The 20,200-nt window shown below is 53.7% G+C and overlaps 2 protein-coding genes across 2 annotated transcripts; one reads left to right on the top strand and one right to left on the bottom strand.

Annotated features, from left to right (window-relative positions):
• Positions 1 to 247: 247 nt before the first annotated feature.
• LRR1 (leucine rich repeat protein 1) lies at positions 248 to 6,999 on the bottom strand. The gene is made up of 4 exons (XM_066630361.1): positions 6,829 to 6,999; positions 5,682 to 5,780; positions 3,609 to 4,336; positions 248 to 1,392 (listed from the first exon to the last, which is right to left on the bottom strand). The coding sequence occupies exons 1-4, from the start codon at positions 6,997 to 6,999 to the stop codon at positions 1,140 to 1,142; spliced, it is 1,251 nt and encodes a 416-aa protein (XP_066486458.1). The 3' UTR covers positions 248 to 1,139.
• Positions 7,000 to 15,130: 8,131 nt separating this feature from the next.
• LOC136637650 (small ribosomal subunit protein uS14) lies at positions 15,131 to 15,838 on the top strand. Its single transcript, XM_066612424.1, has 3 exons — positions 15,131 to 15,263; positions 15,490 to 15,589; positions 15,726 to 15,838. The coding sequence occupies exons 1-3, from the start codon at positions 15,202 to 15,204 to the stop codon at positions 15,732 to 15,734; spliced, it is 171 nt and encodes a 56-aa protein (XP_066468521.1). The 5' UTR covers positions 15,131 to 15,201; the 3' UTR covers positions 15,735 to 15,838.
• Positions 15,839 to 20,200: the final 4,362 nt, after the last annotated feature.

The raw sequence follows: 20,200 nt of genomic DNA, 5'->3' as shown, positions 1-20,200 counted from the left end.
GGATGGTGGGGGTGCATAGTTGCCTGTGGCTAGCTGCCTCCATGCTATGCAGTCAGTGACTTGCTTAAGGTAATGACACCCAAGTGCAATCTTAAGTGATCAGCTGTGTGGGAGCAAATGTCACAACTTAATAGGATTTACCACCAAGTAGTCATGCCCAGGACTGTGCTGCAAGTGGGGCTAGTAAGTGCCACTTTCCACTTGTGCGGCCTCCACGTCAAACAAGTGTGCTAGTGCTGCCTGTTGTTTCAATAGGCCAGTTTTAATTGGAATTAATACAAGAAAAATTTCAGTGCCAGTGTATTCTTTCAAAATCCTGAAGACTTCACACTTTTACAAAAGGAAGGAAAAGCCAGCATTTCATAGGCAGAGCTGCCTCGTGCAACATACATGAAGACGAGTTTCCCAAACCTTTGGGAAAGCAGCTTTGGAGCATGTCACATCTTTTACCTGCAATATACAGACAAGCAACAGCAAGAATGACAAAATACACATGTGAGCACCATTTCCAAAGTGATACCACACACGTGGACATGAGGGAGAATTGGTTCCTGCATGGAGCATTTCCTGTGGTGCAGCCATCTTAGACCCAGTAACTTGTTCTCCAGAATGCTCTTAGACTTCGATAGCAAGAGAAGACATGACCGTTTTGCAAATATAAACAGGAGACTGTCTCCCCTAACAAAGGTATTAAACACTACAAACACATGTTCTGTTTTTTAAAAAGAGCTTGCAATACTGTTTCTTGTTCAAGGCTTTATGAACTTGGATACCTCCAGCTGCTTCCATTCACAGCATCAGGAATGAAGAAATATGTTTGGCATCATCAGTGACAGACTCTGCAGCCCTCCACTATTCAGTTAGGAAAACAGCTCCTCTACACTTGCAAAAGAAAATCAGGCAGACCTGTAGCAGCCAAACAAAGCTGCATTCCAGTCAAAAACCAAACTTGCATTCCCTCCTCTTTTGGCATAATGAAAAAAGGAAGAGCAAGAGTGGTCTGCAGATGGGATGGCTGACCACAGTAGTCTGCTTAGCACTGCACTGTTGTCCTCTGAGACCAGAGCTCAGCAAGCACAATCTTGTTCTTCAGCACAAGATGAAGCTTCTCTGGTTTGAATTCCAGAGAATGCCAGAGATCACCGGATGCTCTGTGCGTGTCTATCCAGAAACTGGGAGTAGCAAGTCAAAGAGCAGAAGTAGCAGAGGATGGGGGCTTCTGTACCCCCCATATTATCCACAAGGACCACAGTGTGTGCCACACTGTGGAGGTTCATCATCATGGTGGTCTGAATGAAGCACCTCAGGCAGGCCCGGCCACACTGGCAGGTCTTTGACATGTCCAGATCAGCACAGAGATGAGAAGGAAGAATGTGGCAGCCATATGGGATTCTGTGAGGGAAGACAAAGCCTAGGGGTGAGTGTCAGTGCTGAGCAGCTTCAGTGCAAGCACACAGTTCTTCACACTAAACACAAGTCTAAGCTACATAAGGCCAAAGAACATCCAAGATCCTCCCACTGCATGACTCAGAGAATCTTCCACTGGGATATTATTAAAACTAAATCATAATTAAAAATTTGAGTCTTTAAGCTACGGATTAAAACACATTGTAGGATCTAGTTCCAACGTTTCACTTTTAACTATGGTTTCCACAATTGAAAGTGAAATGTTGGGACTAGATCCTACAATATAACATTCTTAATTATGTTTTAGACTGATCCAGTCACAAAAGCCTTAGTGCAATTATTGAAACTGTTGGACAAGCTAGAATTCAACAGTATCCATGTTCCCAGACATGCTCTAAGAGCCAGTGACCTGACTGTAAGGGATCACAAAATGATGCAGTCCTGGGAAAATTGGGAGGAGGGTTGAAAAGAGGAAAAACAGCCAAGGAAGTATTTGATCAAAGTCACTCACATTATGGCCAAGCCAGAAGGGTCCATTGTAAAAATTGTTGTACAACCGTTTACCGTTGTACAAATCAATGACAAGGCTACACCTGGAATATTGTGTCCAGTTCTGGTTGCCACATCTCAAAAAGGACATAGTAGAAATGGAAAAGGTGCAAAAGAGAGCGACTCACAGCCCAATCCTATCCACACTTTCCTAAGCCCCACTGACTCTAACGAGACTTACTTCTCAGTAGGCACACATAGGATTGGGCTGTAAGATGATTGCTGGGCTGGGGCACCTTCCTTATGAGGAAAGGCTACGGCGTTTGGGCCTCTTCAGGCTAGAAAAGAGACGCCTGAGGGGGGACATGATTGAGACATACAAAATTATGCAGGGGATGGACAGAGTGGATAGAGAGATGCTCTTTACACTCTCACATAACACCAGAAACAGGAGACATCCACTAAAATTGAGTGTTGGGAGAGTTAGGATAGACAAAAGAAAATATTTCTCTACTCAGCATGTGGTTGGTCTGTGGAACTCCTTGCCACAGGATGTGGTGATGGCATCTGGCCTGGATGCCTTTAAAAGGGGATTGGACAAGTTTCTGGAGGAAAAATCCATTACGGGGTACAAGCCATGATGTGTATGCGCAACCTCCTGATTTTAGAAATGGGTTATGTCAGAATGCCAGATGCAAGGGAGGGCACCAGGATGAGGTCTCTTGTTACCTGGTGTGCTCCCTGGGGCATTTGGTGGGCCACTGTGAGATACAGGAAGCTGGACTAGATGGGCCTATGGCCTGATCCAGTGGGGCTGTTCTTATGTTCCTATGGTTCTGCCAGTTTAACTCATCTGCAAGCCTAACAAAAGCCTTTGCATCCTCTTCCCCCCTTCCCCCCATAATCAAGCCCATATATTGGAAACCATGTCAAAGCAAGCCCTGTGGCTTGCAATGGAACCATAGTTTGAAAAAAAAAGACCTCTATAGTTGGGGACAATCACATACATATATATTATACACAGTGGTCCCAGTGGCGTCCTGCAGCATGTGGACACAAGATCACCATAGTACATTGGAGAAATCACCAGGCTACACTTACATGATCTGAACCCAAGAAATGATCTTTGCCACACCATCACTCTCAGTCTCATGCCCCCCCCCCCGCCCATTCACAACTTGGGAGTACAAAAGAGGCCTGCTTTATAGAGCAGCTGTATCAGATGCACTCCAAAAACCACATGAGGCCTTTTTAAAACCTTTGGTGTTGAAATGCAGCATATAACCTTCTGGTTGTGCTGAAAATGCTGTTCTGCATAACTGGGATCTCCCCTCTAATGAGCAAAAGGTCTGCTTCTCATCTAGTTACAAGATCAAAAAGCTGGCCAGTTTAACAGTCTGTGCATTTCCATGGATCAGAGCTTCAGGAGGAGGACAAAATCCACTACTGAAGACCTGACTCGGTAACTACAGCTGATGAAGCAGCCTGTAAGTTATGAAGAATTTTTTGCCTTTGTGCAGAAAGTCTTGAGACTGCACATTACCATTTGTCTCCCCTTTAGTCTCTGGCCAAATCATTCATGAGCCCACCTGCTTCTCATTACAGCTGCTCCTCAAGTCGTCAATAACTGTGCAACTTTAATGCTTTTTTCCTACTGAGGTGGGGAAGAGAGGCACCACTCCTAGGTTCTAATCCAGCCCCACGACCTTTACCTGTAATTCAGTGTTGCTCTTGCAGAATATTCTAATAAAGTCAATGGTATTTTTAGTTGTATGTCAGGAATGAGTGCCTTGGGCTGCTCAAAAGGGTTCCCAAATAAATCCAGATTATCAAGGGAGAGCTTTGCAAAATCACTGGGTAAAAATGGGACCTTATTGCGAGCAGCAGACAGGAAGCGGAGCTGACTCAGTTTACCAATCCGGAATGGCAGCTGAACAAGAAGGTTGTCATCCAACTTCAAGTGAATGAGTTCCTGCAGCTGACAAAACTCCACTGGGAGGGCTCTGATCTTGTTCTGGCTGAGATCCAGGGACTGGAGCGACTTCTGGAGGGTGGAATTGCAAAGAGTTGTACCAAATGACTCCAGGTGGTTGTCCTGCAGATTGAGCTCTTGCAGGAACACCAGATCTCCAATGGTCTCTGGCAGTTTCTTGATACAGTTGTGGCTCAAATCCAGCTTCCGCAGGCTCTTGAGGCCAAGCATGCGCATGTCGATGCGGGCCAGTTTGCAGTAGGAGGCCTGGAGCTGCTCCAGGGAGTAGGGGAAGTTCCGAGTCAAAGGATAGTCTCTCTTGGACATGATGGTCATCCTGGTCTTGGGCTTCTCGACCTCAGAAGCTCTGGGTGGGACCAAGGTGCTCAGGGGGAAGGTTGCCTCATCAGTGCCTCGGTGAGCCAGCTTCACCGCGGAGAGGAAAGTCTTCAGCTGGCTGGCATTTGCCTGCAGCCAAAACAGTACACAAAGGTAGTCAGCCTGGATAGGTTCAATGTCTTCAGGAACAACTAGCACTTGAATCATGAAACATATTAGCATACACAAGAGTACAAGTACCATCTAGCAATGTTCTATGCAATTAAAAAGCCACAGCATCCCAAGAGCTGTAGTTTGGTTGAATTATGGTTGCCCCAATATTAACCATCAGTAAGAAAAAAACCAAACCCCATGAGAGAGGAGCAGAAATTAGAGAGAAAAGTTCTAACAGCTGCATTTTGAGAAAACATGTGAACAAAGACTCAGACAATCAAAACTCTGTTCTATAGAAATGTTAGGAATATTCTTGAATTATAGCATAAATCCCTCAGACTGCTGTGAGTGCAGCAGGGCCCCACTGACTGGCCACCCCCACCAGTATTCCAGACAATGCGCACACAGGCCCAGAGCGCCCGAGGCAACACTGGAGCCCCCCATTTCTGTCCATGGGCAGGCACAAAAGCACATACCCTTTGTCACCAGCTGTTCATCTGAGCTGGCCAGATCTCCCCCCCCCCACCACTTTTGAGAAACCAGCTGTGGAAGAGACCTGGTGGAACAGCCACTGCAACAACAACAGTGACCTCCTCCAGTGCCACTGTTGCTATTGCCTCCCCTCCTACTCTCCCTTTTTACCTTTTGCCTCACGCTGCCATTGTTTTGAAATATTGCAGCACATTCAGCCAGAGCAAGAAAGTGCCTCCTTTTTTGGAAGCAGAGCAGGAAGTCTTCCGGCCTTGTTCCAGTGCACTCTGCTGCTCCGTTTCAAAACAGGGGCAGAGCTGCTACTAAGGAGGTCAGCAGGGGCAAGGTGCCGAGGGGGTCAATGGGTGCTGGTGCCACCTATGCCCATCCACCAGCCAAGGGCAACTTGCCTCAGCTCATCTCATGGTTCGGCTAGGGGACTGGACAAATTTCTGGATCATGATGTGTATTCACAATCATGTATTCACATTCACAAATTCACATTCACATGTATTCACAATCATGATGTGTATGTGCAACCTCCTGATTTTAGATGGGCCTATGGCCTGATCCAGCAGGGCTCTTCAATAAAAACAAAGGGGTTTGGAGGAAGAGGAACACGAAGCATACATGAGTCTTAACGTTTAACACATGCCTATATGTTTACCCAAAAATAAGCCGTGTTTTGTTCAATGGTGCTAATTTCCCAATTAGTGTGCTTAGGACTGCAGCTTTAACAGGGAATGCAGCTTAAGTTTCGGTGCCAAAGGCTTTCCTTTGTTCAGCAAGTAAGAACAGCCTGAAGATGACTGGGGTAGCCACAGTGTCATCGTCATCATCCCCCATGTACCTTGCTAAGACACACATCCACTGCTGGCTCCTTCAGTCGTAGTGTAGCTTTTCCTTCCTCCACGAACTTGGTGAAAAGTTGTTCAATATTCTCTCTCAGCTGAATTCAAAGAGAAAGAACACAACAGAACTGTGAGCCTAAGAGCAGAACGCCCCCCATCAAAATCCCAGGATGAAAAACATGAGTACCACAACCAAAGCCTGACTGCCAGCCAGTCAGGGATGGGTAAGGGATGTACATCATAGCCCTGATCTCCCACGTCTGGCTGGATTCAGAGACAGAAGGCTGAGCTAGGTGGATCACTTGGCTCACCCATCAAAGTATTGCCAAGGTCAACTTGGGTGCACCTCACGTGGAGACAAAGGGCCCCTGGCCCCCCTCCTATTGCAGATACTCTGGCCAAAGTGTTTCTAGAGTCCAGATAAAAGCAGAAAACAGGAACTGCAAATAGGGAGGTGTCCCAGAATAGCCCGCCAGGACTGAGAGTTGAGCAGAGAAGTTCTAGGAGGTGTTAGGCAGGGACGTGAGGCGAAGCGTGTGGAGGCAGGTGAGCCAGAGCCTCCCCACTGGAGGCCTACAAAAAGCACCACCCTGTGTGACGCGTGCCAGCACTCACAAGGCGCCTTTCAAAGGGCTCCAGTGGGGAGGCTCTGCCTCACCTGCCTCCCATCCTTCGCCTCACAAGTGGTGGGTGGGGAGGCAGGTGAGGCACAGCCTCTCCACCAGAGCCCTGCCGCAACTGCCACGTGTGGCACTCACCCACTCACAACCCACGCAGAGTGGCGCCTTCAAAGGGCTCAGGGGGAGGCTCTGCCTCACCTGCCTCCACACCCACCGCACGTCCTGGTGCCAAAGAGACGCTGAAGAGCCGGTCAGTCGGGCCCTGAGCAGGCACCTGCCTGGGCAGCGCTTTCCTGCCTGCGTGGCGCCCGGTCGCTGCCCGCGCGAGAGGGGCACGGGGGCCAGTGTGCCCGGGTGGGGTCAGGGAGGACCTGGGTCTCAGGACACACGTGCCTGTCGTGTGGATACGGCACACACGTGTCGTGCCGGCAGACCTGCTCCACTTGCCGTCGGAGGGGGAGGGCCCGGGAGCCCCTCAGCGGCCCCGGAGCCCCCGCGCCCCCAGGCCGGCCCGCGCGAGCCTCACCTGGAACCTGGTGCCGGGGCGCTGCCGGGCGGTGCTGACCAGCAGGCAGGGGCCTCCCCCGCCGCCCGCCCTCCCCAGCGAGAGCAGGGCCCTGGCGGGGCGCCCCGGGCCCCGCAGCCCGGCCGACGGCAGCCCCCGGCCCGCCACCCGCACCTCGCACTCCAGCCGCATCGCTCGCCCGGCACTGGCGCCGCCGCTCCTGCGCGCGCGCGGGACTCCGAGGCAGCCGTACCCGCCCTTCTGCGCACGCGCGGCGACTCCGAGCCAGCCCCTCCCCTCAGCCGAGTTCGGGCGCCAGAGGTGGAGGGGCGGGGTTGGGGCAGGCCCCGCCCCTTCCCCTACGGCGGCGCTCCAGGCTCCGCCTGTCTCTGCCATGAGCATTTGGCGGGAAAGTCTGACAGCCCCGCCAAGAAAGACCCGCTGCAGCCCAGCCCCTCCCCGTCTTCCAAAGCAGTGCCGGGTCTCCGGGAGGGGCGGTGGGTGGTGAGGCAGAGCCTCCCCGCCGGAGCCCTTCGAAAAGCGCTGCCGCCCCCGCCCCCGCCCGGACACTGCGTCCTCAAACGCCCTGCGAGGCCGACAGTGCTGGGAGCAGGCGGCGGGCGGGACGGGTCCTGGGAGGGGCCCCTTTTCTTACTTGGGTCTTGGCCCGGAAGAGGCTGAAGGCGCTGGTCTGTGTGGACGGAAGTCGGGTCCTGTCTGGGCAAGGAATTGGGGGAAGAGAAGGCCTTTCTGTGCAGCCTGGCAGCACCCCTGCCCCTGGGCCCTGGGCTGAACTGGGTGCGTGCCCTGCAGCCCCAGCCTGTTCTGGGAAGGCAGCCTGGCCCGCGGGGCTGGATTCCTCCCCCCTTTCACGCCGCACTGTATTTCTCCAGCAAAGTGCTACTTTAGAGCAGTGTCCTTCGTTCAGCCTGTGGGTCATACTCCAGTTTGGTTGCAGCACCTCTTCTGGGGACCTTTCAAAGCCTGTGCAAGAGGATCCACCCACTCGTGGTGCTGCCTCATCGACTTTGGTGGCCCAGTCCTGTGCATGGCTACTCAGAAGAGAGTTCAGTTATAGCCACTAGGGCTTACTCCCAGGTGCCTGTGGAAAGCATTGCAGTCCTTCAGTCCTGCACCTAATCCTGCACAGCCTCTTCTGGTTGTCTTGCCCTACAGCACCTAAGGCTGGCCCTGTGCAGGCTGCTACCTCACAGGGTTGTTGTGAAGACACTGCAGAGGCAGGGGGAGATGGGCGGGCAGGACCTCAGTCCCTACTTGGCCGTGGTTGAGACTCAGCAGGGATGTGCAATGGGTGGGGAGGCAGGTGAGGCAGAGCCTCAAAAAGGACAGGAGTCCCTCAAAAAGTGCCACCACCATGTGAGATGAGGCAGGTGAGGCAGAGCCTCCCCACTGGAGCCCTTCAAAAAGCACCGCCGCCACTGTGCCAGGCGCTCAAGCACACTCAACCCACGCACAGCAGCCTTCCTGGGATGCGGGGAGCCCTGCGCAAACATCTGCAGGGCTCCCCAAAGCTTAAAAAATGAAAGCACAGCAATCACGTTCCACTTATGCGTGGCACGATCACTGCACTTTCACTTTTTAAACTTTGGGGAGCTCTGCAGACGCTCGAAGGGCTTCCAGCACCCCAGGAAAGCTGCTGCAGGAACTGGTGAGTACATGCCAGTTCCTGCAGCCCCCTTAGCGACGCCATTCTGGGGATCTTGTCACTACCTCTCCCCTGCCCCCACCCCTTAAGGGGAAGAGGCCAGGGCCCTCTGGCTGGGGTGTCACGAAGCCCCAATTTGAAAAGCCCCGCTGTAACCAAATACTTTTATTAGAAATAGCAGAAAAGGTTACCATGAAGGTCCTGACCCTAAGACTGAAGAACTCTGTAGTAGACTTATTTGTTATAGCCATAGAAATAAGACCAAAATAGAGGGGCAGAAAGAAATGCAGGCTGAAAAGAAAAAAACATCAGGTCTGCCACAATACAGGCTCAGAGTACATCATTACAGTTATGGACATTTCTATGGTGAAATACCTATATATGTCACAATGGACCTCACAGCACAAGCATTAACCCACATCTGGTCACCACCAATGGCTACTGAAAGTTGTTTGTTCCTGGACAGAAATGAGCCACAGAAGGACATTGCAGAGGTTTAGGTTCTTCAGTTATGTCCCAGCTGGGGCTTTTCCTGCTTACACTTTCTGCTGCTTTCAACCAGCCCGAGCTGGTTCTGCAGCCACCCAGAGGATTCCTCTGCCTGCAAATCGCATTCAGCTGATCCAAGATGGAGGCAGTTCAGCTCCCCTGATGAAAGTATGTCCCATTGATTACAATGGGACAAAGTCCTATCCCAGTGTTTTTCAACTTTTTCCATCTCACAGCACTCTGACAAGGCACTAAAATTGTTAAGGCACACCAGCCATTTTTTGACAATTGTCAAGGCACACTGCGCTGCCAGTCGGGGGGGGGGGGGCTCACTTCCGCAATGGCCGAATTAATAAATGGCCCTTCCCCATTTGGAACATCTTTGGACCATTCATGGCACAGTGGTTGAAAATCCTGGCACAGTGGCTGCCCTATCCTATCCACAACATACATCAATGTATCAACAACAGACACCAGCCCTGCTGCTGTAGAGGTCCTGCCCACAGACACCAGCACAGTGTTGGCAAAATGTCTAAGAAACATCAGAGCTACTCAGCTGGCAGAGTGTTGGAACGTTCATGCAGTGCCACCTGCAGGATTCTGGAGGGCAGTGTCATGTCCAGTCACTTGAGTCCACCTGCCCCTCTAGCCCCTGCAGGATGTGTTGGCCTTAAAACAATTTCCTTCTTCCTCTCCTCCTCACATTCCCTTTTGCTCTCCAGACCATCCCAGGAGAAGGATGTGCTCTGCCAGGCCATCCTCACCACGCTGCTACACAAAAGGGGTTATCTGGTCCAAAACAGCAGGGCCTTTGAGTAATCAGAAGATGCAGTATGCACAATTATGAACTGTGTGTAAAGTATGTATTTTTTCTGAAACCTTAACCAGCCTCCACTCCAGTGTAGTTTACTGATAACAACTAGCCTGGATGGTGGGATACTTTACCCTGGGGGAGGGGATGCTATCTGCTTTCCTCCCTCCTTCCCAACAGAAAGCCCAAAACAGGGAGATTGTGAGGGACAAGGGAGAGTTGATATGCACCATATTTGCAGCCCCTTCAGGCAACTGACACTGAAAAAGACACCTGACCAGGCAACTTCACAGTGACCATCCCTGCCTCCCCAATGTGACCAGTGCAAGGCCAGCTGCTGCTCACTGGCTGAGGCTGCACAAGTTGCTGCTGCACTCACTTCAATGCAAGGCTTTTCATACTCCATGGCAGACAGTGAAACAACCAGTGCAGCCAGACCTCATTGGCACCTGTTTCTTGGCTGTCAGCAGGATAACTTGCAATGGCAGGACTACCCTGCTGGGAGGAGGGAGTTGGCAACTCTGTTTGTGTGCTTCCGTTTTAGACACCTTTAAGACCATGCAATAAAATCTTTGACTTGGTTAGCGGAGAGGGATCCCTTCTTCCCACCCTGTTTCTGACCTCAGCTGGACTATGCTGCCACCTGTTAATGAGGGAAACCATACAGGGGGTCAGGGAGGGCAGCATGCAGACAGCCAGCAGGTGCCAGTGGTGAAGCAAAGGGCATGGGTGTGGGTGCCACATGCCAGCCCAGCGATTGGCCCATGAGGTGCACTCTCTGATAGGTGCGTGTACTCCAACTTCCAGATATCCACTGGTACAAGTATGAAATTGCTCATGAAATTGCTCTTTGCTTGTCCCCAGCAGGTGTGTGTATATGCATGCATTAGAGAACAGCTTTGTAGTCAGTGTGCATTCAAACCCTGCCAGGTCATGCAAGAGGAATTTTGGCAGGGGAGACTAGTTTCTTTTGGGCTCCTTCCCAAAGGGGGAGGAGGCAAAACAGAGCAGTCTGACCTAACACTTAGTTTAGTGGATGCCCCCTGGTTCTGGTGTTGTGTGAGAGGGAAAAGAGCGTCTCCCTTTCCACTCTGTCCATCCCCTGCATAATTTTGTATGTCTCAATCATGTCCCCCCTCAGGCGCCTCTTTTCTAGGCTGAAGAGGCCCAAACGCTGTAGCCTTTCCTCATAAGGAAGGTGCTCCAGCCCAGGAATCAGGACTCAATCCTATCCAATTTTCCAGTGCTGGTGTAGTTGTGCCAGTGGTGTGTGTGCTGTATCATGAGGTGGAGGGGCAGTCACTGGGACCTTCTCAAGGTATGGGAACATGTGATCCCTTACCATGAGGTTGCATTGTGGCTTCATTGGAGTTGGAAAGTTGGATAGGATTGGGCCCTTAGGCTGCAATCCTAACCACACTTTCCTAAAAGTAAGCCCCATTGAATAAAATAGAAACTACTGAGTAGGCCTAGTTAGGATTGTCCCCTCAGTAACTGCACCTTTTCCATTTCCACTACGTCCTTTTTGAAATGTGACGACCAGACTGGACACTGCATTATAACAGTAAAGTCATGCACATTGGGGCAAAAAATCAAAACTTCACATATAGGCTAATGGGTTCTGAGCTGTCTGAGATCTTGGGGTGGTGGTGGATAGGTCGATGAAAGTGTCGACCCAATGTGCGGCGGCAGTGAAGAAGGCCAATTCTATGCTTGGGATCATTAGGAAGGGTATTGAGAACAAAACGGCTAATATTATAATGCCATTGTACAAATCTATGGTAAGGCCACCATCTGGAGGAAAAATCCATTACGGGGTACAAGCCATGATGTGTATGTGCAACCTCCTGATTTTAGAAATGGGTTATGTCAGAATGCCAGATGCAAGGGAGGGCACCAGGATGAGGTCTCTTGTTATCTGGAGTGCTCCCTGGGGCATTTGGTGGGCCGCTGTGAGATACAGGAAGCTGGACTAGATGGGCCTATGGCCTGATCCAGTGGGGCTGTTCTTATGTTCTTAACTACAATTCCCAGGAGGCCTTGCAGGTCTCTTGTTATCTGGTGTGCTCCCTGGGCATTTGGTGGGCCGCTGTGAGATACAGGAAGCTGGACTAGATGGGCCTATGGCCTGATCCAGTGGGGCTGTTCTTATGTTCTTAACTACAATTCCCAGGAGGCCTTGCAGGTCTCTTGTTATCTGGTGTGCTCCCTGGGCATTTGGTGGGCCGCTGTGAGATACAGGAAGCTGGACTAGATGGGCCTATGGCCTGATCCAGTGGGGCTGTTCTTATGTTCTTAACTACAATTCCCAGGAGGCCTTGCAGGTCTCTTGTTATCTGGAGTGCTCCCTGGGGCATTTGGTGGGCCGCTGTGAGATACAGGAAGCTGGACTAGATGGGCCTATGGCCTGCTCCAGTGGGGCTGTTCTGATGTTCTTAAACTACAACTCCCAGGAGGCCTTGCAGGTCTTCTTGTTATCTGGTGTGCTCCCTGGGGCATTTGGTGGGCCGCTGTGAGATACAGGAAGCTGGACTAGATGGGCCTATGGCCTGATCCAGTGGGGCTGTTCTTATGTTCTTAACTACAATTCCCAGGAGGCCTTGCAGGTCTCGTGTTATCTGGTGTGCTCCCTGGGGCATTTGGTGGGCCGCTGTGAGATACAGGAAGCTGGACTAGATGGGCCTATGGCCTGATCCAGTGGGGCTGTTCTTATGTTCTTAACTACAATTCTCAGGAAGCCTTGCAGGTCTCTTGTTATCTGGTGTGCTCCCTGGGGCATTTGGTGGGCCGCTGTGAGATACAGGAAGCTGGACTAGATGGGCCTATGGCCTGATCCAGTGGGGCTGTTCTTATGTTCTTAACTACAATTCCCAGGAGGCCTTGCAGGTCTCTTGTTATCAGGTGTGCTCCCTGGGCATTTGGTGGGCCGCTGTGAGATACAGGAAGCTGGACTAGATGGGCCTATGGCCTGCTCCAGTGGGGCTGTTCTTATGTTAACAGACTCGGCTCATCAGCAGCAGGCCTGGTAGGCCTGGCTCCAAAAACTATTCTGGCTGTCACAGCCTCTCCCCCTCTATTTTGCCTTCATTCTCGCCCCTAGCCGACCCGGACTCATCTCTGGCTCCCATAACAAGTTGTGCCATTTTCATCAGGATGAGATGAGGATGTCCCAGTGGAGCATGGGAAGCAGCGTGCAGTCCAACTGGGCCCTGACTCTTCGCTGTAAGGCTCCTCTTTGGTCTATATGCCAAAGGGCACGTTGGCTGCTATAAGGAGTTGAGCCTGTCTGCTCTGCAACACCACCAAGCCAGCAGTGAAGACCCTCACAGTCCCCACACCCAGCAGTATTTTGCAGATGCAAAGGACAGCGGAGCCGATGCTCTGCCTGAGCGAGTGAGGCAGGGACCAAGTCTGGCAGTGTGGTTGGCACAGTCCAGGCTCCCAAGTGCCACGAGCCGGGAGCAGGAGCTCAGCCAGCTGTATTCGGGGACACGTTTTGCTAGCAGAACGGCATGGAACAGGTTAAGCCCCAGTGCCTCTGCAACAGGCACAGGATCTGGATCAGGCCTGCACGTGGCTGCTGGACTGGCCTAGTCATGCAGCTTCGTACATTCCCCATCTGGAGGGACACCGATCCACTGGCGCGCTGTGCGCGGAGCACGCACAGGATCTGCCTCAACGCCCTGGAACATCCAGGACTGCGCTTCTGGGCCCGGGCCCTGCAGTTGCTCAGATGGCAGGAGTTTCTGGTGCCCAGTCCCTGCCTGGAATTCCCACGCGGACAGCAGCACTCCTTTGTCCGCGAGGCTGCCCTGCCATCTAGCTTCCGACGCCAGGCACAGGAACGCAGGACGGGTTCGGCTCCCACCGATCACATTCCCTTCAGATCACGCATCCGCCGGACTATTAACCCAGCAGGCGTCGGACGCGGAATGTTTAGGGCCGCGGATAACAGAGGGCCGTGCCTGTTCCCTGCTTTAGATTAAAAGAGCTATTTGACCATTAGCCTGTTTATATGATCTGCGGCTGCATATTGATTCTGCTTTGGGGAGCGATTCACAAGGCACAGAGCAGATGAGATAATTGGACCAACCGCTGTTTAAAATGCTGGATGCAATTTTCGGAGTCAAGCAGAGCTCTTTACTTGGGCAGAAAGCTCCGCAGAAACGACGACCCAGAAGGGATGCGTGTGCGGGGTGGCGGCGGCGGGGGGCTCACTAAAGCCCTCCGAGGTCAGCCTCCCCACTGCTCTTATGTCCTAGCCTGTGACCCTCCCTAGCTCCACCACCCTCCTCCTCTTGCTGGCCCTCGGAACTCCCTCTCACAAGGCCTTCCGCCATGCGCCCCTTTCTGGGGGCCTTGGGAACAACCGCTTCGTTCCCGACCAGTTCTACGCCTGAATGACTGAGAGGAACACGTTCTCGCCCCTCGCCTATCCTGGACTCCCTTCCGAACGCATGGCAAGTTGTGTCACTCCTCGGGGCAGAGACCGGGCGGGGACAGACCGGGCCCCGCCTTCCGCATCCCGCGCCGCCTGCGGCAGAGCCTCCCCGGCAGGGCAGGCGCAGGGGTCGCTCGGCAAGCAGCCCTGGGCGGGGAAGTCCCCGGCGCACGTGCGAACAGCTCCCTCGGAGCGGGAGCACCGGGCAAGCCTGGCTGGGAGCGTCCGCAGGCAGGAGGCTCCCGGGCGCCTGCAGCGCGGCTACCCGCCCCGCCCGCGAGCGCCGCTTCTGCCCGCCTCCGCCTGCGAGAGCGGCCGCGCTGACTCCTGCTGGCGGCGGCGGGAAGGGCAGGCGCTGCGAGCGGCAGTGCGGCGCCGCGGCCGGCAGGAGGCGGTCGGGAGGCGGCCGGCCGAGCGGTGTGCGGGCCGCGGAGCGGGCGGGGCGGGGCGGGGTGGGGGCTGCCCAGTGCTGCTCTGCTCTGCCCCGCCGGGCCGGGTACGGGGTCCGGCGGCAAAAGGAGACCGGGTCTCGCTGTGTTGCTCAGGCTACGCGGCAGCGGCTATTCACAGGCGCGGTCCCACTACTGATCGGCACGGGAGTTTTGACCTGCTCCGTCTCCGACCTGGGCCGGTTCACCCCTCCTTAGGCAACCTGGCGGCCCCCGGCTCCCCGGGGCTCGCCATATTGATGCCGAACTTAGTGCGGACACCCGATCGGCATAGCCCACTGCAGCCCAGAACTCCTGAGCTCAAGCGATCCGCCGGCCTCAGCCTCCCCGGCAGCTGGGATTACAGGCGCGCGCCACCGCGCCCGGCTGGCTGCTGCCCTGCGCCGGTTTGCTAGAGGCGCCTGCGGGGGGCGGCCCCAGCGCCCGCCGCCCCGCCCCTGCCCGCGCCCGCGCCTGCGCGCGCCGCCCCCTTCCGCTCCTCTCCTCCTCTCCGCTCGCGCCGCAGCAGCAGCAGCAGCAGCAGCTCCGAGCCGCCGCGATGGGCCACCAGCAGCTCTACTGGAGCCACCCCAGGAAGTTCGGCCAGGGCTCGCGCTCCTGGTGGGTCTGGGGGCCGGGCGCACCGCCCGCGTGGAGTAGCCGGGCCGGGCCAGGCCAGGCCGCCCGGCACACCAGACCATGCGGGCGGGCGGGCCGGCCGGCGGGGAAAGGCGCGGCTGGCTGGCTGGCTGGCTGGCAGGGAGGGAGGGAGGGAGGGCGCGAGCGGGAGGGGGCGCTGCTGGAGGCCGCAGCCACGCGCCCCCGCTAACCAGGCCTCTCTCCGCAGCCGCGTCTGCTCCAACCGCCACGGCCTCATCCGCAAGTACGGCCTCAACATGTGCCGCCAGTGCTTCCGCCAGTACGCCAAGGACATCGGCTTCATCAAGGTCCGTCCGCGGGGGGCGCTCACGCCCTCCTCCCCGGGACCCCAGACCCGCAAGGGGGGAGGCGGGCGGCCTCGGCAGAGAACCCACTCTCTGCGGGACCCTCACTCACTCACTCACTCTCCTCTTCCCTCCTCAGCTGGACTGAACCGCAGACGCCGGGAGACGCGTCCCCCACCTGCGCACTGGAGACCCGCCTGACCGCCCCGCGGCCTGTTCTGAACATGAAATAAAGAGGGCGTCTGTTGGTTATCCCGCTTCCTGGCTCTCTCACTGCTCCTCCCTGCAGTCAGTCCCTGCGCGCAGCTTTGCTCTGGAGGGAACTGGCCGGGGGTCCAAAGACCTGTGGAGGGATGGGGGGGTCTTCCTTCCACTCAGTGGTCCCCTGTCCTGTGGCAGCAGCTGGGGCAAAAGGCTGCACTGCTGCACGGCCCCTGGTAGCCTGGGCTGGGTGGAGAGGGAAGAGTCCCTGGCGCTTGCACTCCAGCGTTGTGGCTGCCACGCTGTGCTTCTGCGTGCACCAGCGCAGTTGGGCTGGCCTGACCCTAACCAAATGCTTGAAAAGGTTTAAAATCTGGGTTTAGGTGCCCAATGACTTGATGAGGCAAATGCTCGCTGGGTGCTCTTGGCAGCAGCGATGCTAGCCGAATAGCTTGAAGGAGGTTTAATGCTCAAATCTGGCTTTAGATGCCCAGTAACTTAAGGATGGGATTACCTGCTTGGACTGGTTGACTGATCAGCATGTACAGCGTTATGCAGGGGTTGGACAGAAGGACGTGCTTGTTCTCCAGAACAAGGAGACTGCCAGTAAATTTGAGTACTGGGAGATTTAGGACAGACAAAAGAGAATATTTCTTTACTCAGCTTGTAGTCGGTCTGTGGAACTCCTTGCCACAGGATGCGGTGATGGCATCTTGCCTAAATGCCTTTTAAAGGTGCAAAAGAGAGCGACTAAGATGATTACTGGGCTGGGGCACCTTCCTTATGAGGAAAGGCTACGGCGTTTGGGCCTCTTCAGCCTAGAAAAGAGACGCTTGAGGGGGGACATGATTGAGACATACAAAATTATGCAGGGGATGGACAGAGTGGATAGGGAGATGCTCTTTACACTCTCACATAATACCAGAACCAGGGGACATCCACTAAAATTGAGTGTTGGGCGGGTTAGGACAGACAAAAGAAAATATTTCTTTACTCAGCGTGTGGTCTGTCTGTGGAGCTCCTTGCCACAGGATGTGGTGCTGGCGTCTAGCCTGGACGCCTTTAAAAGGGGATTAGACAAGTTTCTGGAGGAAAAATCCATTATGGGGTACAAGCCATGATGTGTATGCGCAACCTCCTGATTTTAGAAATGGGTTATGTCAGAATGCCAGATGCAGGGGAGGGCACCAGGATGCAGGTCTCTTGTTATCTGGTGTGCTCTCTGGGGCATTTGGTGGGCCGCTGTGAGATACAGGAAGCTGGACTAGATGGGCCTATGGCCTGATCCAGTGGGGCTGTTCTTATGTTCTTATGCCTTTAAAAGGGGGCTGGACAAATTTCTGGAGGAAAAGTACATCATGGGTTATATGCCATCTGGGGTATGTGAAACTTCTTAGCAGAATAGTATTTTGGGTGCCAGGAGTCAGCCCAGGTGGCTTTGTCCCTCACAGTGACTGTAGGCAACATCTTTTTGGGGGAAGAGGGAGGAAGAGGCCAAGCCCTGTTTTTTCTGCACGTTATCTGCTGGACTTCCCTTCCACCTGCTGGGGGTGATGCCTGCACCCTTGCCACCACCAGCCAGAACTCAGCCGGGCACTCTATCTGTGCAGGGCTGAATGTGGGAGCTGCCAGGAATTCCACCTTTGCCAAAGGTGGTCAGTCTCCTGGTGCTTTGCTTTAAATCAGGGCTGGTCAATCCCTGTCCCAACAGCCAGATCTGGGATTAGATTGAATCAATCTGCACCATGAGAGGACATTTCTGTTTTAGCTCCGCACAAAGTCCCTCTTGTTTGGGGGACGGATGCTTTGGGCAGTTGCGTCTGCCTGTATGCCCTATCGTGTGACTTTCTGGGCCACCAGGCAGACCACCCAACTGCGCAGAGCTTTCCTCTCCCTCATATGAGGGGGACTACACAGTGCTAAAGTAGAACATAAAGAAGTGGTCCAAATAGGGACCGCTTTTCCATTGCAGTGGTGACAAATTTGGCCACCGCTGTCTCCAAGGTACAGCCTGTGGGCTGGATCCAGTCCAGTCCTAACACTATCTGGTCCCTGGGGACCCTCCAGCCTGACCTTGGTGGGGGCACAAAGACCAGCTTTGCAAGGCTTGCAGACTGGGGCACACTGGAACTCCTGGAACTCCTGCGAGGCCAGTTGAGCTCTTCCCCAGCACATCTGCAAGCACTGCTACCAGCAACTTAAAAGCTTGCTAATCACCATAGCCAGGAGTATGAGAAAGTGGAGGAGCAGGTGGTGAGGTGTCTGGAGCCACAGGGGGAACCAAGAGGGCACATCTCCCTCTTCTGCCTCCTTCCCTGTTGTGAATGAGGTACTGTGGCCACTTACCAGCAAGTGTAGACAGGCAGAAGAGGGGATGTGGATTCATGCAGGAGGCAGCAGGGGTTACAGTTTGGGCAGTGGTGCTTCACCTTTTGCATTGCAGTGTTGTGGGCAGGGGTTAGGAAGGACAGCTGTGAGCACAGTGGCACACGGGGCTGGACAAATTTCTGGAGGAAAAGTACATCATGGGTTATGCCATCTGGGGTATGTGAAACTTCCTGGTTTCAGAAGTGGGCTACCACCGGATGCCAAATGCAAGGGAATGGCAACAAGATGAAGGTCTCTTGTAGTCTTATGTGCTCCCTGAGGCATCTGGTGGCCACTGTGAGATTCGGGAAGCTGGACTGGGTGGGCCTAGCCAGATCCAGCGAGAGCTTCTCCATGTAGCAGATAGTTCTTGGTAGGAGATAAGCTAGTCTGGTGTTTCTCAGACTATGAACTGGGACCCACTAGGTGGGTTGTGAGCCAATTTCAGGTGCATCCTCATTCATTTTATTTCTAATATATTAAACTTCATTCTCCCATGGTATGTGACTGCATTTGGGGAAATGTTAAACATCTGCTTTTAACAGTCTACTATGTATATGCTTTTAACAATAATAGTAAATGGAACTTACTCTTGAGTAAGTGGGGGTAGGATTGCAGCCTAGGATTGTTAAAAGAATTTGCCACAAGCCAGAACCCTCAGCCAGCACTCTCAATCTGGAGGTGACTGGGCAAGAGAGAGGCCATCCAACTTCGCTGACCCCACCAGCAGTGTTTGGAGGGGTCAGCATTGTGACAGTGGGGCAGTTTGCCGTCAGCTGGCTTCTTTGTGGGTCCAGAGGGAGGCGGCATGGTAGTGGGTAGATTCTTCTGGCTATTGATTTTACCTCATGGTTGGGAGGGCGGTGGCACAATAGTGGGGCCGCTCTCCCACAAAAAGACCGCTCAGCAAGAGGTGGAAGGAGAATGGTGTGGCAGTGGGGCTGCTAACCCTTTGTGCACGTTGTCTGGCTCTGGCGATGACTGGGACCTCTTCCCACCAGGCTCTGAAGGCAGCGCAAGGCTTAAGAAGATCACACCATAGCACAAGGAACCTGCCTTGATGTTGCGAGGCCTGATTCCTGTCGCTTTTCCTCCCTTTAGGGGCCCTTGAGCTGCAGGCAGCAAAGGAAGAAAAAATTCTTTTTTAAGAGGAGCCTGCTGAGCTTTGGCTCAGACAAATTGAGACCCTGACTGTCTCCTGAGAGGGGCAGAGCCGGTTTGGGGAAAGGGACGTCCTCCCAGAAGTTGATGGGGGCCCGTCAATGTGTCTGGCACTGAGTAGCTGAAACCTGTTAGGTCTTGCCTCTCAACCCCAACATGGGGAGTTCAGAACAATGGTGCAGCCTTCAACTGACTGTGAGGTGCTGAGGCTGACCGCATCATGGAGGGAAGCAGCCACTTCCCCACCAAAGCAAGGGGGCGGTGCCACGCAGCTCTGAGGGAAGGCTCAGCCTGTTGGGGCACAGCCACTGCCGCCCGCCAAAATGCTGCTTTGTTTTTCAGCACTTTCCATGAGCTGAGTGCCAGTCAGCCCTCCTGCAGTCTCGCCAGCCCTTGACTTCTCTGCAGGAGATGACTGGAGCTAACAGAGCTCCTGAAAAAACCTGCCCGGGCCTTCAGAGTAAAGGCCAGCCTGAGTAAGGCCAGAGTCTAATGCCAGCCTTGGAAAGACTTGTCACCTGCCCTGCCTGCCTGCCCAAGAGGAGGCGCTTCCCAACACTGCACTGCACAATGGCTGCAATGCCCCCCCCCCCCGAGAACTATTTATTACATTACAGTTGTGCTTCAGCGGTGCTGTTGCATTGGTCTTGTTACTGGTACACGTCCCTCTTTGCTCAAAACATGGGGAACATACTGAGATTGTAAACCTCCTTGAGCAATTTTTGTTTTTGAATGGTTGGGTAGAAATAGAGAGATTCTTTTTCCCACAGAATGGTTTTTATTTACATTTATTTAGGACCTTGTTGTCCATTATTAACCCTCAAAGCAACTCACAGCCAAACCCAATATACAGTTGCATAATCAATCCATCTGCTTAACCATCAA

Source organism: Tiliqua scincoides, chromosome 1 (genome assembly GCF_035046505.1).
Source record: "Tiliqua scincoides isolate rTilSci1 chromosome 1, rTilSci1.hap2, whole genome shotgun sequence".
Classification (NCBI taxonomy): Eukaryota; Metazoa; Chordata; class Lepidosauria; order Squamata; family Scincidae; genus Tiliqua; species Tiliqua scincoides.
Note: the sequence above shows the minus strand (reverse complement) of the source record. Positions and strands in the feature narration are given on the sequence as shown.

What these genes read in the sequence shown, in the direction of transcription:
- LRR1 (XM_066630361.1), bottom strand. Translation starts at nt 6,999, where the DNA reads ATGCGGCTGGAGTGCGAGGTGCGGGTGGCGGGCCGGGGGCTGCCGTCG. An exon ending in GCCCCGGCACCAGGTTCCAG is followed by an intron (nt 5,781 to 6,828) that starts GTGAGGCTCGCG and finishes CTTTGAATTCAG; the next exon opens with CTGAGAGAGAATATTGAACA. An exon ending in AGAGCAACACTGAATTACAG is followed by an intron (nt 1,393 to 3,608) that starts GTAAAGGTCGTG and finishes CTTCCCTCACAG; the next exon opens with AATCCCATATGGCTGCCACA.
- LOC136637650 (XM_066612424.1), top strand. Translation starts at nt 15,202, where the DNA reads ATGGGCCACCAGCAGCTCTACTGGAGCCACCCCAGGAAGTTCGGCCAG. An exon ending in GGCCAGGGCTCGCGCTCCTG is followed by an intron (nt 15,264 to 15,489) that starts GTGGGTCTGGGG and finishes CTCTCTCCGCAG; the next exon opens with CCGCGTCTGCTCCAACCGCC.